At 42.6% G+C, this 27,722-nt stretch overlaps 1 protein-coding gene and 1 pseudogene across 1 annotated transcript; both read right to left on the bottom strand.

Annotated features, from left to right (window-relative positions):
• Nucleotides 1-7,612: 7,612 nt before the first annotated feature.
• Nucleotides 7,613-9,685, bottom strand: LOC109241608 (annotated as a pseudogene).
• Nucleotides 9,686-21,146: 11,461 nt separating this feature from the next.
• LOC109241609 (acetyl-CoA-benzylalcohol acetyltransferase-like) lies at nucleotides 21,147-23,001 on the bottom strand. The gene has a single exon (XM_019408372.1). It carries the CDS (start codon nucleotides 22,871-22,873, stop codon nucleotides 21,536-21,538), a length of 1,338 nt encoding a protein of 445 aa, XP_019263917.1. The 5' UTR covers nucleotides 22,874-23,001; the 3' UTR covers nucleotides 21,147-21,535.
• Nucleotides 23,002-27,722: the final 4,721 nt, after the last annotated feature.

The following is a 27,722-nucleotide window of genomic DNA, read 5'->3' on the forward strand; positions in this document are numbered from 1 at the left end:
AAAGGGCAGAATCTCCACTAGTGGGTCAATGGCTTGGCGGCTAGATCCACGCACGGCCGGGGTCCGAGAGGCAACATCAGTCTGAGCATGCTCGCTTGCAGCCACAACAAGTATAGGCCCGATCGAAGTACTCGACTGGCAAAGGGTAGGAGTAGGAGCCCTCGCCCTTCTCGAAGCCCTCCGACCTACCAGCTGTCACACCTCCTTTTTACTTACTACACCCCCGAAGGGATATAATAAAGGGAGTTTTTCCAATTAAAGGACAATCGAAACGAGATTCATTTTATTAAGAGATTCAGAGTCGCCACTTGGGAGATTTATGGTGTCCCAAGTCACCGGTTTGAATCCCGAATCGAGGAAAGGGTTTGACTCTGTATTACAGTCTGCGAACCAGAAATCTGGGTAAGGAATTCTATTAACCCGGGAGAAGGGGTTAGGCATTCCCAAGTTCCGTGGTTCTAGCACGGTCGCTCAACTGCTATATTTGGCTACAATCTGATTTTAATACATGTTATCCTATTGCTTTTTAGAATTATTTACCGCTTTTAATTAAATTTAAGAAATTGAATGTCGTTTAAAAACAAGTTTTTGGATCACGTCACATGAAATGCACCCGGATCCTCGACACATTTTATTCAAAGTTTTGAGATTTGAATTTGGGTCGCATGAAATGCACACACGAATTTAGGAAGGTAAGATTATTAAAGAACGCGCCTAAAGCGACTAACGTGTCATTAACTTTGCGGGAGGCCGTGAAAATTCGCTAAACGGCACGTCCGAATTCTAAGTATTTTAATATAAGTATTCAAAGAGGGCCACGCAATTTATGATTTTACTTGGCGCGGCGCACCTCAATTTGTTTTAAAGGCCAACCTAAGAGAACTACGATTTTCTATTAAAGATTGTCTCTAAAAGGGCCCTAATTAATGAGCATTGATGTACTTTCAGTGTCTTGGGCCTCAAAGCTAGCCCTAAACAAATTCAGTCGTACTCATAAGAACAAAGTTGCCCAAACATGGGCCCTGTACAAGCAAATTCCGGGCCTAAGTCCGGTCCGAGTAGGGGCCGTCAGATTTGGCTCATAAGTGAGCCCAGATCCAATACGAAGCTTCATTTGGACCTCTGGATTCTAATTTTAAGCACAATTGGGCTCAACAAAAACTTGTTAACAGATAAACAGTTTGGAATTCAAAACTCAACGTAAATTTCAAAATTGTTTGCATACCATTATTTCCTGATTTTTGGCAGTCATTTAACCCTGGTTAATACTTTTCAACACAAATTAGTCACGGTCTAAACCTGAATGTATTTCCAGCAAAGAACTATGATGACAAAACTTAAATGAACAAATTCGTGTTGTAGATTATTAGAACTCAGACGAAATGAACAAAATAGAAACAGATAAGGATTACTGACTCCAAAAAACAAAACTCGAATCGATTATTCATGAAGCAAAACAATAATGAGAGCGAAATTAATTCATAACTAAACAAAAACCTAAAAGAATTTAAGAAACTCACTAGTTTTAACTTCTAAAGTCCTACCACTTCTCAGATTCAAAATTCGAACATCTCCGGTGAGATTTGAATGCGACTGACGATGGATCAACATGAGGGAAGTGAGGGGGTCACGTGGCATCAATTTGGTGAGGTTTGGGGAATTTAGGGTTTTGGCCGGAACTTTGATTGGAGATTCGAGGAGTTCGGCGGGGATTCAAGGGACGGGGTTTGGGGGTTTGGAAAGAGGAGAACAAGGCGGTTCAGGGGTGTTAGTTTGGACGAGTTTGGAAGCGGTGCCGCCGTAGGCGGCGGAGGCGGCGTCCATAGATTTGAAGATTCGAAGAGATCGACTATGATTCGAAGAAAAAGGCTTGGGGATTTAGAAAGAGGAGGGTGAGAGGATGGTGCGGTGTAAATTTGGGAGCGTTTGGAGACCGGCCGCCGCCGTGAGGCGATTTCCGGCGGCGGTCCAAGGCGGTGAACGGTGGCGTTATGCCGGCGATATCAGGGGTGGTCTGAGATGAGGAATGAGGGGTGTGGGAGTGGATTCCGACATTAATATATCAAAACTAACCCACTTCCCAGCCATTGGATCAAAGATCCTCGACGGCTGGGATTGCTCCTTGACAAAACGACGTCGTTTCACTAAGGGATGGGGGGCAGGCCGGGTTGAGAGCGTGATTTGGGCCTGGTCTGGTTATGGGTCGGGCATCAGGTGATGCGCTTGGGCTGGGGAGGAATTGGGTTAGGAGGGAATTGGGCTTGAGAGTTTTGAATTAAGACGGCCCAAAAACTGAATTCAAAGCTTAATTTTCTAATTCCCTTTGTTTTTCTTTTTCTCCTTGTTTTCAAAATTAAACTAATTACTAATTAATCCTAAAATGCAAAGTTAAATCCTAAATGCAAAATGCAAAATATATTTTTTTTTTGTATTTTTATGACTTAAAATGCACAGACAAAATACAAACAATTAACATAAAATGCCACAATGATCCACAAAATTGTAAATACTGAAAGAAATTATTTTGTTTTGAATTTATGGGAGTAATTCATATAGGGCAAAAATCACGTGCTCACAGCTGCCCCTCTTTGCTCGGAAACACGAAGAGTTTTCGCGCAAAGATAAGGGAGCGGATACGAGCGATTTTTGCCCGTTTGAATACTCCGTGTGAAGCATTTTTGAAAAGTTTGACCGCACCCTGCTTCTGAGGTTGCCTACATATCCTTGGCTAAAAAGGAATCAGGTCAGTGTAGCTCGGGAAGGTCTGGTAGCTGGGACTACCATGAAGCTGTGGTTTCACAGTTGCTGCTGTTGCTGTTACTGCTTACTGAACCCCCTTATTACACCGTGTCAAAAATAAAAAGAAACTAGACTAAGCTATGATCTATGAATTACAAAAGATCCTATCTATATCTTCAAACTTGCTCTTGTGGTTCTTGTTGCCTTGTTGACTTGTATTCTTCCGGTGGAATTCTTTTGTTGCTGCCTTGAATTGCACTCTGAAGTGTTCTCCCTTTCCCCAAGTGATGCTTTGACCGCTAAAACTTGAAATGTAATCCTCTGTTCTCCAGGCGGGCTCCTGACTGCTGAAACTCGAAATGTAGTCCTCTGTTCTCCAGGCGGGCTACTGATTGCTGAAACTTGAAATGTATGCCTCTGTTCTCCAGGCGGGCTCCTGACTTCTGAAACTTGAAATGTATGCCTCTGTTCTCCAGGCGGGCTCCTGACTTCTGAAACTTGAAATGTATGCCTCTGTTCTCCAGGCGGGCTCCTGACTTCAACAAAATAAACAAGAAACAAAGAAAAAATTTTTCCCCAGTTTGGTGGCTGGGCATCGTATTACCAAATACTAATAAGAATTTAAAAGCTAAAATTTAAATTGTACTCCCTCTGTTCTACAGGCGGGGTCGTGACTGCTGAAAATTGAAATAGATGCCTCTGTTCTCCAGGCGGGCTCTTGATTGCTAAGACTTGAAATAAATGCCTTCGTTCTCCAGGCGGGCTCCTGATTGCTAAGACTCTAAATAAATGTCTCCGTTCTCCAGGCGGGCTCCTTACTTCAACAAAATAGACGAAAAAACAAAGAAAAGTTTCTACCCCAGTTTGCACTAGGAAGATTTGTGAGTTGTTAGCAAAATGTAAATCACCTAAGCTATTGATGCAATGATGAGAGTAAAACTAAAGACTTGACCGGAATGCACGATCCTGTGAGTAAAACCAAGGACACTTGACTAGCAAATTCATCAGACTAGGTCTTCTATCTTAGGAGAAAGATTCATCAGACTAAGATTTTAGATCCTAGAAGAAAGTTCATCAGACTTGGTCTTCTATCTTAGGAGAACAATTCATTAGACTAAGATTTTGATCCTAGGAGAAAGTTCATCAGACTAGGTCTTCTATCTTAGGAGAAAGATTTATCAGACTAAGATTTATATCCTAGGAGAAAGTTCATCAGACTAGGTTTGCTATCTTGTTATCTTAGGAGGAAGTTTCATCTGACTAAGATTTTGATCCCAGGAGAAAGTTCATTAGACTAGGTTTTTTTTATCTTAGGAGAACAATTCATCAGACTAAGATTTTAGATCCTAGGAGAAAGTTCATCAGACTAGGTTTTCTATCTTAGGAGAAAGATTCATCATTCTAAGATTTAGATCCTAGGAGAAAGTTCATCAGACTAGGTTTTCTATCTTAGGAGACCAATTCATCAGACTAAGATTTTAGATCCTAGGAGAAAGTTCATCAGACTAGGTTTTCTATCTTAGGAGAAAGATTCATCAGACTAAGATTTAGATCCTAGGAGAAAATTCATCAGACTAGGTCTTTTTGTTATCTTGCTATCTTAGGAGAAAGCTTCATCATACTAAGATTTTGATCCTAGGAGAAGGTTCATCAGACTAGGTTTTCTATCTTAGGAGAAAGATTCATCAGACTAAGATTTAGATCCTAGGAGAAAATTCATCAGACTAGGTCTTTTTGTTATCTTGCTATCTTAGGAGAAAGCTTCATCATACTAAGATTTTGATCCTAGGAGAAGGTTCATCAGACTAGGTTTTCTATCTTAGGAGAAAGTTTCATCCGACTAAGATTTTGATCCTAGGAGAAAGTTCATCAGACTAGGTTTTCTATCTTAGGAGAACAATTCATCAGACTAAGATTTAGATCCTAGGAGAAAGTTCATCAGACTAGGTTTTCTATCTTAGGAGAAAGATTCATCAGACTAAGATTTAGATCCTAGGAGAAAATTCATCAGACTAGGTCTTTTTGTTATCTTGTTATCTTAGGAGAAAGCTTCATCCGACTAAGATTTTGATCCTAGGAGAAAATTCATCAGACTAGGTTTTCTATCTTAGGAGAAAGATTCATCAGACTAAGATTTAGATCCTAGGAGAAAGTTCATCAGACTAGGACTTTTTATCCTAGGAGGAAAAAAATGTGAAAAGCAATGGCAGCATTTTATGCACACTAGCAAGACAGGCAAGGGCAAAGATTTGAGAAACTTCCCTTTTGTCGGCTCTCCTCTTCTTCCTTTTCTTTTTCTTTCTTTTCTTTTTTTTCTTATTGTTGAACCAACCTTCTTGCACTGCTTTGTTCCTGTTTCAAACAAAGAAAACTTGTGAGTTTAAAATGTGGTGGTTAGTTTGTGGCCTTGAACTTTGAGGGCGGCTGCTTCTGCATTTGCCAAGATGACTGATTTCCACTCGAAGACCTTGCTTGTTTATGGACTAACCCCTTTCTGTGTCATCCTCATCACATAAAATACCTTTTCTCCATTCAGCCCCGATATCCTCTATTTGTTGCATTGCGTGAACTGGCATCTCCCCAACCTTTATGTCTCATATGAATCCCAAAGCACGTCTATTGCCCCCATGGAACCGTGTATATGATGCTCTTTCTTGAATTAACCACTGGCCTCGGCCTTGAAGTTTATTGTTCCTTCACTCACCATGATAATTGATTCCCACTTGGAGACCCTGCTAACCACTTTCTTTGTTACCCTTAACGCAGAAAATATCTCTGATCCGTTCACCAAACACCCTCCATTTGATATGTACCAAACCTTTCGTGTTTCACCGAAAATACCTTTGATCCGTTCACCTAAACCCTTCATTCGTTGCGTTGTTCACGAATTGACATATACCAAGCCCTTTCATTTCACAAGGATCCCAAAGCATGTAGATTGTTGCCAACTCAGTGTGCCTATTGTTCTTTCCTGACTTATGACGATTTGATATGCTAGCCAGATCCTGTTTTGTTCAATTGGAAAGCTGGTGGCAGATTTTGAAGTCATTTCTCACTTGTTATGACCAAACAGACTCAGGAAGAGGGAGTAAACAAGACAAAAGGAACAGAGTAAAGGATAATGGAAAGAGATGATTCCTAACAAGAAAACTACAAAGTAGAAACCTATCGGATGTGGATACCGACTCTGATGACCTTGACATGCACCTGCAGCCTATTCTGTTAAGCAAATCTGATGTTCAGCTCTTGTTGTACCTTTTCGCCGTGAAACTGGGCTTCAATGCTCCGCTTATCCGATCTGATTCACAATCCTTATNGAAGAGTTTTGTACCTTATCCCCCATGTCGCGTATGCTGAGCATGAGTGCGGAGAATTCTCGCACGTAGTCCCGCACTGATTTTGTCTGGCGGAGCTCCCGTAGTTTTCTCCTTGCATTATATTCAACATTCTCGGGGAAGAACTGCAGGCGTATAGCTGCCTTCAGTTCGGCCCATGTCTCGAGAGCATCTTCACCGGCCTTGATGGCTTCGTACTTCACACGCCACCAGAGTTTAGCATCACCCTGAAGATACATGGCAGCAGTTGCTACCTTCTTAGCTTCCTCCAGATCCCCAACAGCATCGAAATACTGTTCGACGTCAAAGATGAAGTTTTCCACTTCCTTGGCATTCCTAGCTCCACTGTATGGCTTTGGCTCAGGATTTTTCAGCTTCTTTGTCGCGGAAGCAGAGTTCACAGCACCTCCGATTTGGTTGCCACCTCCTCGGAGTAGGCCCTGTAAAGCAGAGTCAACATTGAGTTGGTCTGTCAATTTGTCAATGGTTTGTTGCATGGCAGTCACCTTTTCTGCCTCTTGTGCCCTGTGGGCTAAATCCTCGGTGCGCTCCTGTTGGAGCCCCTCGAATTTCTCAAAGATTTCGGCTGCCTCTGTGGCTGCCGTCTGCCGGTCTCCCTTGGAGTCGCGACTGATGTTTTCAACGTCAACTTCGACCTGAAGCACCCTGCGGTCCAGGTTGTCCAACCTTTGCAGTAGGCTGGTTCTTAGTTCAGGCACCGTATCCATAATAGGCCGCCATACCTCAACCGTCCCTTCGAGGGCCGCAATGCGGTCCCCATGATTCACCATGGTCAGAAATGGTGGTATGTCAATACGTTCCCTCGTCCGATGTCGAGCCTAGGCTCTGATACCAACTGTTACGCGGCGCCTTCCTGAGATTCCTTGGAAGGGCGACGTAAGGCTAGGCAACTGATGTCAGTGCAGTTGCTGTCCGCCAACTGAGGTCCCCTCCGTACGCTAGACGAGATTGTCAGTGCCGTACGGGAAAACCAATATCAAGAGCAATTGAGAGAACAGAAATGAGAATTCAGAATGAAAGAAAGCTTGATTGCATTAATGAAAGCTATTACAGAAAAGCAACGCGGTGTCAAGGGGGAGAGACAACAGTACAGAGAATTGCTTGCTTGCTAGAAAGTTTTGATTGCTTGATCCCCCCTAATAGTACTTAAAAAAAATAATCCAAAGTTACAGGAGTAGACTTGATTAAGTTAGAGAAACATAATGGAAGTACATGAAATAAAACTACTCTATATTTACAATGAAAATGACTTAGTCTTCTATAAGGCAGCAGCAGGTCCGTTGTCAGCAACAGTGTCTTTGGCATCACGGTCTGCGCGCGCGGCGCTGTTGGCTTCTGCCTGCGGCTTGGCGCTCGCGAGGGATATCGGTGGGGCGACAGAGGCACCTGCGCGCTTGTCACTTGGCGCGGCCAAGACCACGGGGCCGTCCGTGGCGCTAGGCATTGGGAGGTTCGCTAGGACGCCACGGGGCGCGGCCAAGGGGTCATGGGGCATGGCTGGAAAGCCGCCCATGACATTACTTTTGCTGATAAGACGTGGGTCTTTTTAGCCGAACCTTAAAGTTGCCCAAGGATGATGCAGCAGTATATGTGTATTTTGAAAATTAAAAGGTGTTCTTACATAGGCTTCTATGGAGAATTGTTTCACTTTCAATTTAAAGAGCACTTTTTTGGCCAAGAATTCATCATCCATATATGTGCCAGAGGGGCATATGACTAGCTAGAAGAAAAGACATAATAAGGAAAAAGAAATGAGACACAAAGGGGACTTTCTTTAAAAGTTGGTCATTGGTTAGAATTGGATGCCACAAATTGGAAGTGGTCTAATCCTTTCACATCAAGAAACCTTACGCGGGGAAAGTACTTATTTATGTCATCAAACCAAGTCATTTACACTAAAGAGATATACCATATGTTAACTTAATAAAATGTAGTTTCATTTTTTATCCAATTTGAGGAATCAAATGTTACTTCTGAAATGGAGGACAATATGTCAAAATGTCAGGGTCTCTCTCGAATTCAGCCATATCATTCTCATTCAAACCTAACCATGCTTCTATTCCATCACCATCTTTTGTGTCAAACAGACTAATTACTTCCATAGATCTGCCCACAGAACTCACCCATAATGGCTTTCCCCAGCCAAAGTCGGCTTCATACCAGGGGAATCTGCACCAACTAGTCATAGCATAAATGTCCATCTTGTCTTTCTGACCAAATTTGTTTAAAAATTCTGTGTTATTTTTAACAACCATAGAGGTAATATCATCGATGCTTGCCTTACCAATGCCTAGAGATGTGTCCCTTGATGCATTTCCTACCAAGTTAACAATATCATTCAACTCTGTTTTTGATTTGTTTGCCTCGAGAATAGCAATTCCAGACATGAAGAAATTCCCTAGAGCATGTTCTGAAGATGGTAAATTTGATTTTCCCCTCAAATTTATGGGAAAGAATAAAGTAGAGTCTCTTGAATGTCCATGTTTGGCTGTGGAAATGCCCACTAGAACCTTCTATATTACCGACATAACAACTACCACTCGAGTAGGTTTTCTGAATGTGGCACTTGAGCCAATTTGGTCTTTCAGCTTTGCTATTGCCAAAGCATCAAACACAAACCTTCCTCTGACAATCTTAGCGCCGCTGTTGGAAGGTGGTGAAAGGTGAGGTACTGATAACACTCTTGTGGGAAAGAGCGGTTGCAAGTGGCCGAAACTTGAGAGACAGCCTTTTGTCGTCCCTGTTTGGCTAATGTGTGCCCATTCCTTGACAAATGCTGCTAACGTGAAAGCATCTGCTACGATGTGAGAAATTTGTATTCCAATGACTAGGCCTCCACAATTAAATATGTTTACTTGGATTCCAAGTAATGGACTTGATTGCATATCTATTTTTGGAAGAAGATCATCCAAAAGCTCAACATTTGGTCCTTCGTGGAGGAATTCAGCGAGATTTACTTTGGTTTCAACATACTCAACACCTTCGTCATTGCAGTGAATTGAGAGGTTATCTTTCTTAAATCTTCCAGCTAGAGGGTAAAACTTGGTTAAGGTCTCAGCCAAAGATTTTTGCAGCTTATCATATCTTTCAGTGTTTTCTGCGCTGTTCCATTCACTGCTCGGCAAGTAGTGGAATGGTACTGGTACATAGATACGACGAGCCAGCTGATCAAACAATGAAAGATTGAGGAACCGAAGGTGGTCTGGGGTAGGAGTTGAGGGCCTTACCATTTTTCTAGTCTGAATTTGGAATTGCAACTTGGCCATACAGATTGACTTGAAACCTGAAATCCACGACGAAAAAAAAAAAAAAAAAGACAAACAAAAAGCACTCTGAATTTTTCGTAATAGGGAAATATCAAGAAATGAAAAGGAGCAAAATCTCTAGACTAGAGTTTCTTTTTTGTTTTGTTGATTTCTGAATTTTCAAGTTGTTCTTAATATATTCCGCAGTCAACAGGTTCTCTTACAGAGGCCAAATCCCATCCTTAGACATGTTCTGTATTTCATCAACTTTGTACTAGTTGGCATTAGTTTATTCCCCCCGTTTGTAAAGAACACGACATAATTTCATAACGAATTTAGGTGCTTTAATTATCATGTTTTGACTTTGCTCATTATAAAGGAATCCCATCCCCAATCTCGAAAATATTCAAAATGCTTGTAAATTTCCTACAAGAGAACTTGTGAATTGTGATCCATACAAAGTAGATTAAATTTAGGTGCTTTAATTATATTGTGTTGACTTTTCTCATATATGACAGATTATTTCCAATCTCAAAAATATGCACGTGGTATGTATATTTACTTCGAGAGGACCTATAATCCATAAAAGTGGATCAAACTCGGCGAGACCCAAAGTGGTCAAAATCACACTTTTCCCTGTTCTAACATTTTCAGAGAAGTCAACGACCAACAATGATTCAATGACTGAAGCTTCACAGTAAATGTACTTTTAGTAAAATTCTGTGTCCTTCATTCTTATGTAAAATGACATTACCTGTCCTGATCAGTTCTAATCTAAAGAAAGGCAAGGGAAAAATGACAAAGTCAACAACTTGCTGCAATGTGTCATTCCTTCAATTTAACTGTTTTCAGATGATTTAGTACAAGGAGTAAAAGTACAAATGTCTTTGTTTACCTCGAAAATACGAGTAACAATTAAATTTGATTTGTGGTTTTAAGGATATGTGATTTAGTTCAATACCAATTAATAATCAAGAAGTATAAAGTATAGATGAAAGAAATGAATGAATCAAACCAGTGTTACCAAACAGTATCGGCCTCGAGCTTGGTAACCTCGAGATGAACCAAGAACAATAAAGAGAAAAGACAAGTCTGATGAACAATGAGCCAGGAAAATAAGATAATATATTCTTTGCCAGTGATTGGATGATGTTTACAAATGATTGGGGTCCCCTTTATATAATAGGGGAACCCTAAATAAGGTACATTTCCATTTACAATAAAGAATCTTATTGCGACAACTGTCTAACCGCCTAATATGAAATCGTACAATTCTATTCCGGGATTTGCGCCATGATTTTGGGGATGTGGCAGGAATCTCGCTCATTCTGTTAGAGATCCATAACGACATTATTTCGGGGTCGAGCATACTCGGCTTCGGTATTCATCGTACTTCGATCCTCGGGCATTGCATCCTATCTTCGAGCTCGAGTTTGGTCCACCGGGCTCGAACTCGACCTTGCCTGAACTCGGTCTTAAGACGACCCCTCGAGCCTATAGATCGAAGGCATATGATTTTGACCGAATACAGATAGTCCCCGCGTTTCTTAGAGTAGATCGATAAGAAACGATTTGATCTTCGATGCTCCAACGCCTTGATCCTGATGTCAATCTCGTGATGTCAACGTCTGAAGTGACTGAAAGGTCGCTTTCGTGCAGTTCTCAAAGTCATTAATTGGGGGCGGCTGACGGTCGACTATTTGGCTTCCCCAATACGCTTAAGCGACTTCTATAAATAGGCCAACTTCACAATTTTGCAAACTTTACTTCTCAAATCATTCTCAAAATCTCATTAGCTCCTTCAACTTCTCTGAGTTCACCCTTCTCTCAATTTATTCTTACTTCATCATCACCCTTTTCTCTTCTCTTGAATTTCCAAACCATAATGGCTAAAACATCTAAATCTGTTCCCCAAAAAGAAAAAGCCTCTTCATCATCGCGGCCGGCCAGAAGTAAAATGGTGGTGCCACCTCTTATCGAGGAGTGTATTCCCCCGCCGTGTGAAACAACATCATATTTTAAAATCAAAAAACCTGCATCGACACCAGGCCGATGTGAGCCCATGTCCCGATACATCTGTTTGATAATCGAAGATGAGCTCGAGCAGGTGAAAAAGGACATCAACTAGGAGAACAAATATGTAGTGATCTCTTCCCTTGAAAAGGACATCACTACTCATAAAGCAGGGTACTTAAGCGTGTTACCTACCCATTCACGTTGGGCCCTGCCGATCCAGCTCTGGGTCCCATTGATCCAGTTATTCTTGATTTTTGCCAACAATACCGAGTGACGCTTGGCCAGATCTACCCTCCATTCTGGCGAATCGTCAATCTGATCAGATACTTCTCGAGCCAGATCGAGGGGATTCCTTTTACCCTCGACCATCTGATCAGGCTGTACAGCCCTCGTCTTTATCGAGGTGGCCTGATAAAGCTGCAACGCCGATCCTCGAAATCTCTCTTCTCCAGCATCGATGAAGACAAAGATCGAGGATGGATGAGCCGGTTCGTCCGAGTCAGGACCTCCGACTTGATTCCTGCTGAGAGGATGCCATTCCCCGAGGAATGGAATATGAAACGTAAGTACATGCTTATCTATAGTGACTTTATACCTTGCTTTCCCTTCTCTTTCTCGACCTTATCTTTTTCTCGGTCTAACCCCTTTCCGATGGTGTAGCTGTTGCTTGGTTCCCTGGTGCGATCCCAAACCTCGAAGTTTGGGTCCGAAAACTGGCCTCTACTTCTTTGTACGTGAAGCGCAGCTGGCGTGACCTGGCCAAAGGTCGATGAGAGGCTAAAAACCATGGTGAGTTCTCTTGTTTGCTTATTTGTGTTTCTTAGAGAAATACTTACTTTGTCTTTATGCAAGCCTTGGAGACGCCGTTGCTATGCTGCTACCCCCGCCCGGTGAAGAAGAAATCCCAAAGCCTTCCAAAAAAAAAAGAAAGAGGGGGTCGCCTGCAAATTCCCCAAAGCCAAAAAAAAGTAAGGCTGGAAAGCCTAAGGCCGATACTGTGGCCCTATCTCCAGAAATGGCCCAACGCCTTCGAGACGAGGAGGAAGAGGGGGAAGATGACGACTGCCTGTTAGTAGTTCGAAAAAGAGGAAGTATTGATGCTTCAAAGTCTGCCGAACCGATGGTGGCTGATGCGGTTCATTCTAGGACTGAAGAAATCCCTGAGGGGAGTTCGAGCAAAGTCGCCGAGCCATCGGGCAGCAAAAGAACACCTCGTCTTGGAGGTCATTTGGAGGGTGAGACCTAGGGGCCCATCCCGAGGCCCTTCAAAGAGAAGAGAATGCCCCGAGTGGATCACTTGGGGTAATTAACGTGGATGAATCGCCGCCTGGTCCTGAGTTCTCCGAGGGGAAATTTTGAGATGCTCGGAACATGCGAACTCCTGATGTGGGGACGAGACACGAAGGGCACGATATCTTTCGAGAGTGCCTTGCGGGGATCGAAGATGGTCCCGACCCAGATGCTTCTTTTATTTTTGCTGAGGCCCAGCGGCTCTTCAAACAAGTAAGCTTCTGCCCTTAGGATCACGCCTGCATTTTATCCTTGTTGTTCTGAGTCTAACTTTTCCTTTTTGTGAAGGCTGTAATGCACCATCGAGAAGCATTTTCCAAGTCTCGAGCTGAGCTTGCTCGATGTGAGGCCGAGCTCAAGAAGCTCTCGGAAGAGAGGAACGACCTTAAGATCCTCTATGTCAAAAAGGAGGGGGAGATCAGTGATCTTCGAGCCGAACTAGCGAAGGGTCGTCAAGAACAAACCGAGCTTGTCGAAAAGGTAATATATCCTTTGAAGTTTTGTTATGCATTTGTCCGATCGGTCGGTTAACACTTCAACTTTGCAGGCTCAACAAAAGGGCGAGCTGGTGGAGCAGCTCCGAGAGGAGCTCAAGATGAAGGAGGCCGAGACCCTAGGATGGAGACAAGGCATAGAACGTCTCGCCTCGGAGAAAGATACTCTTCGGGAGTAGCTGGCTTCAATTGAACGCCAGATTCAGAGTGTAAAGGAGGAAATCCTAGCTCGAAGTCGCAGAATCGAGGAGCTCGAAGCTAAATCTGCTGCTGAGCTTGCCAAGGCCAAATCTGACGCATAGGCATTTGTATCTTTGTACCGAGCTGACGCTGAAGCAGCTAACACCCGGGCAAAAGAGACCTTTACTGCGGCCGAAGTTAAGCTATCATGTGCACTCGACCACGCCAGGCTATAGTCCCGGAGAGAAACCCTCGAGGAGGTGCACACTCGCGGCTTCGACCTCTCAGCCGATATTGAAAAAGCAAAGACTTTGGAAGAAGAGGCTGCCACTTTGCTTTCTGATGACGAGGATTCAGCTAGTGGCTCCGAGAGCGGAGAAGACGAAGATGAAGTCCCCGAGGAGGAGGTTCCCAAAGACGCGGCTCCCGAAGATGCAACTGCCGAAGATGTGGCCCCGGAGTAGATTTAGGTTTCTTTATTTTGCTTTTGTGTTTTTGTGCAAGGACCCCTTGTGGGTATTGTAAAATATCTCTTGTAAGCACCTCTTACACATATAAAAGGATCTCTTTGCTTCATCTTCGATAATTCTGTCTCATCTTCATTTGATGTTATAACTGTAATGATCAGTCCGAGTATTGACCTGAAAGTTTTTGTTAATCCTCGAGCTAAGCTTAAGTTGATTTGATGCGAGCTCGGGACGGTGGGACTCTTGAGTCCGGGTTGAGTGAGAGCAACGTCTCGAACCCTATATGTTTTGGCCCTTAGGCTCTTTTAGGTTGGCCCTTAGGCTCTTTAAGTTGGGCCGATTCGGCCTCTAAAATGGCTATAAAATTTCCCTCTTTCGGGTAAAAGACTTAGTGAAAATTTATCTATGTCTTAGCAAGTGTTTTTTGTCCTCGTTGGATTTTTCGAAGGTTCGACGGATCGGAACCTTATTAGTAATTTGTTTGTGTTAGCATAATCGAATACCTCTTGAGGTTTTTTTCAAAGGCTGATGTTATTGAAGCCTTTAAATTATTCGAGGGCTGATTTTATCGAAGCCCATTACCTTTTGCTTTTACCGAGGGTAGCCTGATTTAACCGATTTTTCAAAGTTTTTGAAGGCCTTTGATTTATGGCGGAAGTCGGACGTCACCGAGCCGTATTATTTTGGCCGTATCCTTTTTATATGACCGTAGTCTTTAATATGGCCGTAGCCTTCGGGTATGCCTCTTTAACTTGTTTGCCGATAACTTTTCAAACTTGTTCGAAAGGTTAGTCCCCGAGTATGATGGCCTTGGCCTTTATATCGAGGGGATGCCTCTTTGAGGTCTTACAAGTTCGAGTTTTTGATGACTCGAATGTGTTGATGGTCGATGACAGTCCCCGAATATTCGGGGTGTGTTTGCGTTCTGGACCTTGGGCCGTTTCTCGTAGAATTGTAAGTGTAGAGCTCGTATGATAGTAGACTTCTTTGGGACACAAAGTGTTTTGATATAGAAGGAATGCTTCTTTGAGTAATTGATACATGTGTACATTTTTTGCCGTTGGGGCTCAACTATTCTATATGGACACGGTTCATCTGACCGTTTGGCTCATTAGAAAGTTCTCCTATCGAGGCCCTCTTAGGCGTGAAGTATTTTCCTCGAAAATATGACCTCTGAGGGTGATGTCCCCCAGTATTCGAGGTTGATTGAAAAGAAGCCTTGGATACTGTTGAGTTCTCCTTAGGTAGCATATAGTTATTGCCTCGTTGAAAACCTTGCCGGTAAAACCCATTTGGGACAAAATCTGATCTAAGGGAAAAAGAGTGCAACGCATGCTTTAAAACCTAAGGCCTTCGTGTAAAAAGGTGCCTTCGATAGCTTCGATCGAACACTTGCAATGGGTTAGTTTCAAATTCAAATGGACGAAAAGAGAAAGTCATACCTTAGCAATAGTATCGCTTGAGTAGTGATATGTTCCAATTGTTTGGCAGTTGTTCGCCTTCCATTGTGCTAAGTTTGTAAGATCCTTTACCGACAATTCCGAGGACTCGGTACGGTCCTTCCCAATTCGGGCCTAGTTTTGCTTCATTCGGGTCTCGAGTATTGAGGGTGACTTTTTGTAGAACTAAGTCCCCGATTCCAAAGTGTCGAAGATTGTTCCTTCTATTGTAGTATCTCTCGACTCTTTGTTTCTGTGCTACCATCCGAATAAGTGCTGCCTCTCATTTTTCATCTAATAGCTCGAGGCTAGTATTCATAGCCTCTTGATTTGACTCCTCCGATGCATGTCGAAACCTTGCACTGGGTTCTCCGACCTCGACAGTGATAAGGGCCTCGGAGCCATATATTAAAGATAACGGAGTATCCCCCGTGCTAGACTTCGATGTTGTTCGATACGCCCAAAGGACCTCGGGTAGAACTTCTCTCCATTTTCCCTTTGCATCGTCCAACCTTTTCTTTAGGTTTTGAATGATAGTTTTGTTTGTGGACTCGGCCTGTCCATTTCCAGTTGGGTGGTACGGTGTTGACAAGATCCTCTTTATTTTATGTGCTTCGAGGAATTCCGTCACCTTGCTGCCGATGAATTGCTTTCCATTGTCACATACAATCTCGGCAGGCATCCCGAACCGACATATGATGTGGTCCCAAATGAAGTCAATAACTTCCTTTTCTCTGACCTTCTCGAAGGCCTGTGCTTTCACCCATTTAGAAAAATAATCAGTCATAAACAAAATAAATTTGGCTTTACCTGGGGTCGTTGGTAGAGGGCTGATTATGTCCTTTCCCCATTTCATGAAAGGCCACGGGGATAGGAACGAGTGGAGTTGTTCCCCGGGCTGATGGATCATTGGTGCAAACCGCTGGCATTTATCACATTTTTTGACAAACTCCTTAGTATCTTTCTCCATGCTGTCCCACTAATACTCTGCTCTGATAATTTTGCGAGTTAAAGACTCGGCGTCGGAGTGATTTCCACAAGTACCTTCGTGGATTTCTCGTAGAACGTAATCGGTGTCCCTTAGACCTAACCATACCTCTAATGGTCCATCGAACGTTCTCCTGCACAATGTTCCATCTTTATCTAATGCGAACCTAGCAGCCTTGGTTCGTAGGGCCCCCGATTCTTTGTGGTCCGATGGGAGTTTTCAATTTTTCAAATAATCGATGTACTTATTCCTCCAATCCCAAGTCAGGCTTGTAGAATTTATCTCGGCATGGCCCTCTTCAACCACAGACCTCGATAATTGGACGATAGTCCCCAGGACGATGTCATCTTCTTCAACCGAGGATCCCAGGTTAGCAAGTGCATCGGCCTCACTATTTTGTTCTCGAGGCACGTGATCCAAAGTCCACTCCTTGAAGCGGTGCAGAGTTACCTATAGCTTATCCAAGTACCATTGCATCCTGTCCTCTCGAACCTCAAAACTCTTGTTTACTTGGTTTACCACCAACAGTGAATCGCACTTGGCTTCAATGACTTCTGCTCCCAAGCTCTTAGCTAGCTCGAGACCTGCAATCAAGGCCTCATACTCGGCTTCATTATTAGTCAACCTAGAAGTTTTGATAGATTGTCTAATGGTGCCACCCGATGATGTACCCAATCTTAGCAGGAGTTCTTTCTCCACTTAGGGTACGAGTGTCGACGTAAAATTGGCCACGAAGTCAGCTAGGATTTGTGACTTGATGGCCGTTCGGGGTTGATACTCGATATCGTCCCCGCTAAGTTCGACGGCCCATTTGGCCAACCGGCCCGATAGCTCGGGCTTATGCAAAACATTTCAAAGGGGTAAGTTGTTAATACGCATATGGGATGACATTGAAAATATGGTTTTAGCTTTCTAGATGCGCTTATCAATGCAAGTGCTAATTTATCTAAGTGAGGATATCTAGTTTCAGCATCCCTTAGAGTTCGACTTACATAATAAACAGGAAATTGCGTACCTTGCTCTTCTTGAACTAGTACCCCACTTACCGCTATCTCGGATACTGCCAAGTATAGGTAAAGTTTTTCATCTATCTTCGGGGTGTGAAGCAAAGGCGGGCTCGATAAGTATCGCTTCAATTCTTCCAAGGCTTGCTGGCATTCCGAGGTCCACGCGAAGTCATTCTTCTTTTTAAGCAAGGAAAAGAACCGGTGACTTCGATCTGATGACCTCGAAATGAATCGACCCAAAGAAGCTATTCGTCCAGTCAGCCTTTGCACGCCCTTCACACTATCCACGACCGTGATATCCTAGATGGCCTTGATCTTGTCGGGATTAATTTTGATACCCCGATTTGAGACCATGAAAACCGAGGAGCTTACCCGAGCCAACTCCGAAGGCACATTTCTCCGGGTTAAGCTTCATTTTGTACTTTCTCAAAATTTCGAATGTTTCCTGCAAATGAGTTAAATGGTCCTCTGCGCGCAACATATCATCAATGTAAACTTCCATTGTTTTACCTATCTGTTCTTCGAACATTTTGTTAACTAGGCGTTGGTATATAGCTCCTGCATTTTGTAGCCCGAAGGGCATTACGTTGTAACAATAAGTTCGAAATTTAGTGATAAACGAAGTCTTTTCCTAGTCCTCCGGGTTCATCTGAATTTGATTATACCCGGAGTAGGCATCGAGAAAAGTTAGGATCTCGTGGCCGGCCGTGGTATCGATCATACGATCGATGTTGGGCACTGGGAAAGAATCTTTCGGACATGCTTTGTTTAAATCCTTGTAATCTACGCACATTCTAAGTTTATTTCCTTTTTTAGGAACTAAAACTACGTTGGCTAACCATTCGGGGTATTTTACCTCCCGAATAAACCCTATTTTAAGGAATTTGGTTACCTCGTCCTTTATGAATGTACGTTTCACCTCGGACTGGGGCCTCCTTTTTTGCTTTACCGGTTTGAACCCGGGGTCGAGGCTTAACTGATGTGTTGTTATTTCCGGTGGAATCCCTGTCATATCTAAGTGGGACCAAGCAAAGCAATCCATGTTATCAATAAGAAATTGAATGAGTTTTTTCCTGATTTGGGGGTTAATCCCGTTCCCATGTATACCTTCTTCTAGGGCATGTATTCGATCAGTATGACCTGCTTCAGTTCCTCGACAGCTGATTTGGTTGCATCGGACTCTTCGGGAACGACGAAGGTTCGAGGAGTAAGGAAATCCTCTTCTTCGTCTTCGATTACCTGTTGCTCCGATTCCGTCGAGGCTGGGGAGCGGTGATTGCTATTTAGCCGCCTGCTTACCCTTGATGCTTGATTTCTCCGAGGTCAAAGGCTCTGGTATCGGCGTCACTTCATCGACTACAAATATTTCCTTTGCAGCATGTTTGCTCTCCGTAGACCATTTTCACACCGTCCTTCATTGGGAACTTCATCATCTGATAAAGAGTTGAAGGTACCGCCCTCATGTTGTGTATCCATGGTCTCCCGAGGAGTGCATTATACCTCATGTCGCTTTCGATGACATGGAATTTTGTATCTTGTATGGTCTCGGCTACGTCGACCGGCAGGATTATCTCCCCTTTTGTTGTTTCGCTTGCCATGTTAAAGCCATTTAGGACCCGGGATGCAGGTATAATCTGATCCTGTAGGCCGAGCTGTTCTACGACCCTTGATCTGATTATGTTCGCTGAGCTACCTGGATCCACTATAACACGTTTAACTTGAATTTTATTTAAAAGAATAGAAATTACCAGGGTGTCATTGTGCGGCTGAATATGCCTTCTGCTTCCATGTCATAAAACGAAAAGATGTCCTCGGGCACATAGCTCTGAGTCCGCTTTTCTCTGGTGATCGACACCTTTGTGCGCTTGAATACGGGTCCTCGTGGGACATCGACACCATCAACGATCATATGGATCACATGTTGTGGTTCTTCTTGCTGATTTTTTCTTGCATCTCTTTCCTTAAAGTGGTTTTTAGCCCGATCACTGAGAAATTCTCAAAGGTGACCCTCATTAAACAGTTGAGCTACCTCCTCCCTTAGCTGCCTGCAGTTTTCGGTTCTATGTCCATGTGTGCCATGATACTTACACATTATGTTTGGATTCCTTTGAGAAGGATCGGTTTGTATGGGCCTGGGACACCTGGTGTCTTTGATTCTTCCAATAGCTGACACGATCCCTAATGCGTCTACACTGAAATTATACTCTAACAATCGAGGTGCCTCCGAGGGGTCGGTGTGTTTATCAAACCCGCTCTTACTCATGAGTCCCCGAGAGCTTTGACCTCGATCTTTTTTCTGATCATTCCAAGAAGCGTTACGGTTGGAACCATTATTTCTCCGATCGACATACGACTAATACCGTTCTTTGTTTGACCTCGATTCCCTGTCTGTATCCCTCGGGGGCTTAGCTGCCGATATGTTAGGCTGAACTGAACCCGAGGGGGCTCCCAACTGGTCATTCTCGACCCTAATCTTCGATTGGTAACGGTTATGTACATCCGACCACGTCAGCTGGATACTCGATCAGATTCTGCTTTCATTATCGAGACGCAATCGAACTCTTTTCATTCAAACCCTACATAAAAGCTTGTACTGCCCAGTCATCCGAGACCGGTGGTAATTCCATTCGCTCCATCTGAAACCTGGACACGAACTCCCTCAACATCTCGTCATTCCTTTGTTTATCTTGAAGACGTCTGATTTCCTTGTTGCTACCTTTATGGCCCCGGCGTGTGCTTTCGCAAAGGCGTCTGCTAACATAGCAAACGAATCAATAGAGTTAGGAGGCAAGTTATGATACCAAATCTTGGCTCCTTTTGACAATGTTTCCCCAAACTTTTTTTCACAATACTGATTCGATCTCATCGTCATTCAAGTCATTTCCTTTGATCCTGCAAGTGTATGAAGTAATATGCTCGTTAGGGTCGGTTGTCCCGTTATATTTGGGTATATCGGGCATGCGAAACTTCTTAGGAATGGGCATCGGAGCCGCGCTTTGAGGGAATAGTTTTTGTACGAACTTTTTGGCATCTAAACCCTTCAAGACCGGGGGTGCCTATGGTATTTGATCAACACGGGAGTTATAAGTCTCCACCTTCTTGTCATTGTCCTCAATCTTCTTTTCCCCGGACTTTATCCTCTTGGTGAGCTCTTCGAGCATTCTCATAATAGTGGGGTCAGTCCCCGAGCCATTTTTGTTTGACATCTCTGGCGTCGGTTCAGCACGTCGAGTGTCTTCCAGTTCAGCTATACTCGAAGTTTTGTTCTGACTCTGAAGTTGAGCGATGGCAATTTGCTGAGCTTGCAGCATCTCGAATATCACTTGGAGGCTGACTCCCCCATCTCCTATTCCTGGTGTTCCTTCGCCTCCAGATCGGGCTTCCCTGCATACACTCCCTCCGGGGTCTGTGCCTAGATCTGCATTCAAGGCAATGTGCGAACTAATATCAACTGGTTCCACATTTGGCATTTCCCCTGGGTTTATCGGTGGTACATCGACCCCTACGTTGTTGTTTTCGCCATGAAATCCGAGACCTTCGCTGTCATGAATAGGTGTATTTTGCGAGTTCGACATGTTTAATCCTGAGAATCAAACATTCTTGACAAGAAAAAGTGTAAAGATAACGTGTGTTATGTGAATCGATAATAAAATAATCACTATTATCTTTAGCCCCACGGGGGCGCCAAACTGTTTACCTCGAAAATACGAGTAATAATTAAATTTGACTTGTGGTTTTAAAGATATATGATTTAGTTCAATACCAATTAATAATCAAGAAGTATAAAGTGTAGATGAAAGAAATGAATGAATCAAACCTAGTGTTACCAAACAGTATCAGCCTCGAGCTTAGTAACCTCGAGATGAACCAAGAACAATAAAGTAAGAACAATAAAGAGAAAAGACAAGTCTGATGAACAATGAGCCAGAAAAATAAGATAGTATATTCTTTGCCAATGATTGGATGGTGTTTATAAATGATTGGGTTCCCTTTTATATAATAGGGGAACCCTAAATAAGGTACATTTTCATTTACAGTAAGGAATTTTATTGGGACAACTATCTAACCGCCTAATATGGAATCGTACAATTCTATTCCGGGATTTGCGCCATGATTTTGGGGACGTGACAGGAATCTCGCTCATTCTGTTAGAGATACATAACGGCATTATTTCGGGGTTGAGCATACTTGGCTTCGGTATTCATCGTACTTTGATCCTCGGGCATTGCATCCTATCTTCGAGCTCGAGTCTGGTCCATCGGGCTCGAACTCGTCCTTTCTGATCTCAGTCTTAATTAAGACGACCCCTCGAGCCTATAGATCGAAGACAAATGATTTTGACCGTATATCTTTATCACGTTCAAGTTCATACATGTCTTTCTCATTCAAAGACACCCATACTTCAATTCCGTCACCACATTTGCTATCCAACAGAGTCATCATTTCACAGCAGCGACGTGCACTGCTAACCCAAGAAGGCCTTCCCCAACCAAAGTCAGCGTCATATGCTGGTAACTTACTCCAACTGGTACATATAAATGCATCAACGCCGCTGTTTTTACGAAACCCTTCTTGTTCCTCTTTAAAATTTGTAACTGCTAACAAAGAAATCTCCTCAGTACTTGCTTTACTAATGAACTTGGAAGTGTTTCTCACTGCATCGGACAGCAGTGGTACCAAATGAAACCATTCTAATATATTCCCTGTTGGAGTAAAGCGAGCATTGATTGTAGTCCAAGAGTTACCAAAAGCATTTTTAGAAATGGGAACAACTGCAGTTCTTCCCCGCAAGTTAATAACAATGACTAGTAAAGAAGGCCGTAATTGACCATGTTTGGCTTGAGCCACACTGATTAAAGCCTTCCATATGACAGCAGTCACTAATGTCACTCGTGTAGGTTGGATTTCTTGGTCGGTAGTTGCATTTTCCTTGAATAAGTCTTTAAGTTTAGCAATTTCGGACCCATCAAACAGAAATCTTCTCGTTACTATTTTCACTTCCATGTGTTCAGCAATTTCAGGGATGTTCTGAACTATAGAGTTTTTAAGTGGAAACAATGAAGGAACTCCAAAATCCGGGCACAAAACCTTATTGATATTCTCTCCTTGATTTGCTTTGGCCCATCCATTGATAAATGAAAGGATTGTGGAAGTATCTGCAACTTTGTGAGAAACGCACATCCCAATAGAAAGTCCTCCGCAATAAAATGAAGTGGTTTGGATAGTCACTAATGGAGTTGTGGCAGAGTCAGCTGGACAAACTTCTTGTGGTAAAAGTTGATCCAAATTCTCAACATCAAGTCTTTGATGTAGCAACTCAGCTAGTTCACCATCAAATTTAGCTTCTAAATATTCAATACCTTGGTCACTGCAATCAATAAAGAGATGTTCTTGATCTTTGACAAGTCTTCCAGCTAGCGGGTAAAACTTGGATAAAGAGTGAGCCAATGGTTCCTCCAATTGTGTAAGTAATTGAGAATTATTAGAAGCTTTGTTTTCTCCATTGATGGAATAATAGAGAATGATCTTGATATGGTATGAAGGAGCAAGTTGATCAAATATAGATAACTTGAAGCTTTGAAGATGCTTTGGAGTTGGATTTGACGGTTTTATTAATTTTCTTGAAAAAATATGGATTTTTGGTCCCATCATTGGTGCATCAAACTTTGGAATAATGAATGATCGGTTAGCTAGGAATAGATCTGTTATGACTATGGTTAAAGATGATGACTTTAAAGGATTTGCAGAAGATTAAAAATATGGTGACCATTTCAGTGTTAAAGTATCATTTTACCCTTTCTGCGGGTTCAAGGGTCAATTATGTCGTAGCAGCCCCGCTCCCGCACAGCAAGGCCACAATGCTAACTACTATAATATTTTATTTTGTTTAATAATGTTTTAGTCCCTCAATTATTTGAAGTTCTGATTCGATTTGTATAATAGTATTTCACTTTTGATTCCTCCAATAACAATTTTGACAATAAAATGATATTTTAAATATCAGATCATGGACTATTCATATTCTGTGTAACAGGAAAATAGTTGGAACTTTTACTCCTTTGTTGATGTTTTAAATATCAGATCATGGACTAGTCATATTCATTAAGATTGCAAATGTTTTAATGGATAGACCAAAAAATGGAGATCATGAGAACTCTTTCTGTTGCGGAATATCGTGGGTTAACTAGCACACAATCACACACAAAGCAAATAGAGAAGAAAAATCAACACAAGGATTTAATGAGGTTCAGCTAAGCCTAATCCTCGGGGCAAAAGAAGAGAGAGTTTTCCACTATGAATGAGAAGAAAAGTGCAATACAATCTATAGAATCCCCAACTACAACCCCTATATATAGATCCCAAAAGGTCCCAAACATATATGAGAAAGGTTTCCCTATTTGACAAGGACTATAGGTTTTCCTTTCCCAAATCTATTAGGACAATGGGTTTTCCTAAACCTATAGGGACTATGGGTTTCTTGAAAATACAAGGAAATAATTCAAGCCACAAATAACAAATCTTCCCCTTGGCTTGAATTCTCTTCATCAACAGGAACAACGTCTCTCTACCTTGCCCTCAGCCCTCGCAAGGGCTCTATTGATTGCCGCACGCATCAACCAAGTCTAGGCAACGCCTAAACTTGTTAAGAGACTTAATCTCTTCAGCCATAGCACTAATCCGTCGATTTGGTTCTATACTCGGAATAGCTTCTGGATAGCTATAACACTCAAACGCATCAACGGTCTCTGCAACTGCCAAAGCAAATCCCATAGGATTCGTATATCCAAGAAGATTCCCGTCAACTACGTTTGCAAACCTTTGCGGTCGGTTCATCACTCTCTTCTCTCTGCCTGTTGCAATGCTATAGGGTTGTTGCACAGGTGCATCAACATTATCGTCTTGATCAATATTTTGCACCTCCTTCACTTCCTCTACTTTAGAACTACTGGGCTGAGCTAGTGGAGATTCAATTTCTAGCTCTATGTGGTCACTGACACCACGATCTGTTTCTGCTATTGCCTTCTCCCTCTGACTGTCCAGTGAGGCAGATTCATTGAATGTTACATCCCTACTGATAATTAGCCCTGGAGTCTTTTTATCTGTGCACCACAACCTATAACCTTTCACTCCAGTTGCATACCCTAGAAATATGCACTTCTTTGCCCTCGGCTCAAGTTTTCCATCCCTCACATGAGCATAAGTGATGTTCTACACGTCAATACCACACAAGAGGAGGGGTGATTTGTGTGGTACCTAATTTTCGCACTAGAAGAACCTGGTTCTTCTAGATGTACTTACTATGACTGTTTGCGGAATTAAGAGTGCATAAAATAAAGAACACAGAGATTTTTACGTGGAAAACACCTGGCTCAAAAGGTGAAAAAACCACGACCTACTACTCAGTAGGATTTTCCCAAACTTCCACTAAAATCACTGAGCCAAAACAGCATTTACAAAACTCTTGTAAACCTAAGGATTAAACTCTAATCCCAGTGTGGCACACAGCCTCAACTGCTGCGACACTTTCAAGTTAACTCTAACTTGAATATTCAAAGTACCTAATACAATTGCTTCTATGAAAGCTGAAAGGTACAACTTAAAAATACCTACTATAATTGAACTAGAACAAAAGAAAGACACAATGGAATTGGTTCTTCTATCTTGTCCAAGTAGCTTCAAGAATGCACACTTGAATCTCACGTAAATTGCTTGCAAAAAGCCTTGCTATTTTGCTCTTCAATTTAGTTTCACTTCTGCGTTTGTGCAATCCCTGTAAAAGAGAACAATCATTATTATTTATAGAGTTAGTAATCAGAGTTTGATTAAAACTCGAATTGCTGATCCTTCATCAAATTCGAGTCCTAGAACAATTCAAACTCCAATCCTTATTCTTGATCCGGATGTAGTTCTCTTCACATAAGGAGACTTCAACTCCTTATCCTATGCAACCTTTTCGATCAACTCAGAAGATATTGTTGCTGACCCTTGAGACTTATCTTCACACGTATGTCACATGTATAAGTATATCAACACTGTGTCTGTCTCACATGATGGACCTGGTTCATGACTGAGTTCATTTTGTCAATCTTCAAAACTTCATCTGAACTTGGGCCAACAAATTCCCCCTTTTTGATGATGACAAACTCTGTGCTTTTATTGATCAGAGACCCTGTGGAACTCAGCTTAATTATCACACTTTAATTTAACTTATCATTAAGGACCAGGTTTAATCAGGTTATAAATATCACTTTATTATCAGAATACAAAGTAAAGCACAATATCTCTTCCCCCTTTTGGCATCATCGAAAAGTTGCATATTATATGAATCCCAGATGTTAATTATTACTCATGGCCACTGGGGCAACTGCAAGTGAAAACATGATTCAGTTAATCAATAATCAACTTCACAAGAAATTTAGCTATTAAGATCAGAAGTTTCATAGAACAAGAGAAAACAAAGCACATTGTCATTGATTAGGAGGTGTTTCTACAAAACAGACCACAAAAAGAAAAACAAACATCCAACCATGAGCAACAAAAAAAAACAGAGAAAAGTCCCGAATCTGGGTCACTGAGGGGGTTTCTAAACTGGTTCTAGGGCTTGGAGGAACTAGAGGGTTGGGATTGAAGAAGATTAAGCATTGTTTGGAGCATCCCTTCACTCTTTTCCTTTTCCTTTGCTAGCTCAGCTTTGAGGCCATTTCTTTCACTTTCTAGTTCAGCAATGCGAGCCTGGAGCCTAGCAATTTCTGCATCTTTTGTTTCACACTCTAGAACCAATGCCCTAACTTTGCTGTTCACAGGAGTCTTCAAGGATGAACCAGGTTCAACTGGGGTTACACTTAGTAGATAGTCACAAGCCTGCAGAGTTTTGATTCCAAAATGCTCTTTGCTGGAGGCCATCTCCCACTTTTTCAATGGCACATCTAACTTGGCCAAGACAGTTGTCAATATAAACCCATAAGGTGTGGCATGGGCCTTGGAGCCATTGATGACTCTATCCAGCAGCTTGACAATGAAAGCAGGCCAGTTAATCTGCTTTCCTCTCACAAGACACTCCAGAAGGACCGGGTCCATATAATTTGCAGTGTGCCTTCTCTCCTGTCTAGGCAGCAAACACTTGTTCACAAACTCAAAAAGCACCTTGTGCTCAGGCTTCATCTCACTCTTTTGCACAAACCTAGCCTCAGGCACTTCTTCAGCAGACTTGGTATCACAGAAATTTCTGGTGATTTGGAGAGCAGAAGGGAGATAATCTAGACAAGGCCACCTTTGCCTAGTATAGTCATCATAGCCCTTACAGGGTATGTCTAGAATTCTGCCCAATTTAGGTGCATCAAACTGCACCTCTACTCCCCTCACCAAGCTTGTAACAACCCCATTCACCACCGTGGCATTTGCTATAAACTCGATCAGCTCTTTCCTTGCCAGCCTGCCATCCAGTTGAAGAACCATGTCCTTCCACCCCTGTGCATTCAGGGCATCAACCAATCTTTTCATGTCTGGCTCCTCCAGGTCTTTCAGAATTCTTCCTTTCAATATCTTTTTCCTGCCAAAAAGGACAAATCTGTCCTGTTCTTTTTCAGATTCCTCTTCTTCTTCCTCTCCACTCCATGCTTCTTCTTCTTCAGGAACTTTCACTTGTTTTCCTTTGACTGCAGACCTGGTTCTTTTTGCAAGGGAGGGTTCAGCAGATACAGATTCTGAAGACTTCTTGGTAGAAGTCTTGGATCTCTTTGGTGTAGGAGTGGGAACCTCCTCAGTTGTACCTCTTTCCTGATGGACCAATTCCATCTCCTCCTCCTCTTCTTCTGCAGCCACAGAACTTTCCACAACTTTAGCTTTTTGCTTTTCCTTCTTCTTTTTCTTGCTTGCCTCTAAGGCTTTCTGCAACTCAGCCTCACTTTGCTTTACCCTGCTTCTAGTAGCTTTCACCTTTGGTACTGAAGGGACAGTAGACTTAGGAGATGACACCTTGCTCTTCTTTGTTGGCTTAGAGGCGGTTGGAGCCTTTTGAGAAGAAGCTTTGCGCTTCTTGGGATCATAGCTTGCCCCAACCTTCTTCAGAATGTCAGCCAAGGTTTCTTCCACAGATGAACCAGGTTCATCTTGTTGTTCACTCAGGTGTACAAGGCCTTCAGCAGCCTCCCCAGTTTCACTTCCCCATGGCTTGTTGCCACTCTCCTCTATTCCTCCACAAATAGCAAGAATGCTATCTTTCTTTTTCTTTCCCTTTCTACTCGACTCTCCCTCATTTACATCTCTCACAGAACCCACCAACACAAACCTATTGTCCACCTTCTCAACTACATCAGAAAAAACATATCATGTATTTACCTCCCGAGGGTTTTCTTGATTCTTGTCTGAGTCAGAAGACCCACGTTCTTCTCCATTGCTTGCAGAAACAAACGCTTCAGACTCAGAACTCGAGTCAGATGATTCCTTTTCAGAGCTCTCCTTTTTCCGACTGGCTCTCAATTTTTCGTTTAGAGCCGTTCTC

The sequence above is a fragment of the Nicotiana attenuata genome, unplaced genomic scaffold, assembly GCF_001879085.1.
Source record: "Nicotiana attenuata strain UT unplaced genomic scaffold, NIATTr2, whole genome shotgun sequence".
Taxonomy (NCBI): Eukaryota; Viridiplantae; Streptophyta; class Magnoliopsida; order Solanales; family Solanaceae; genus Nicotiana; species Nicotiana attenuata.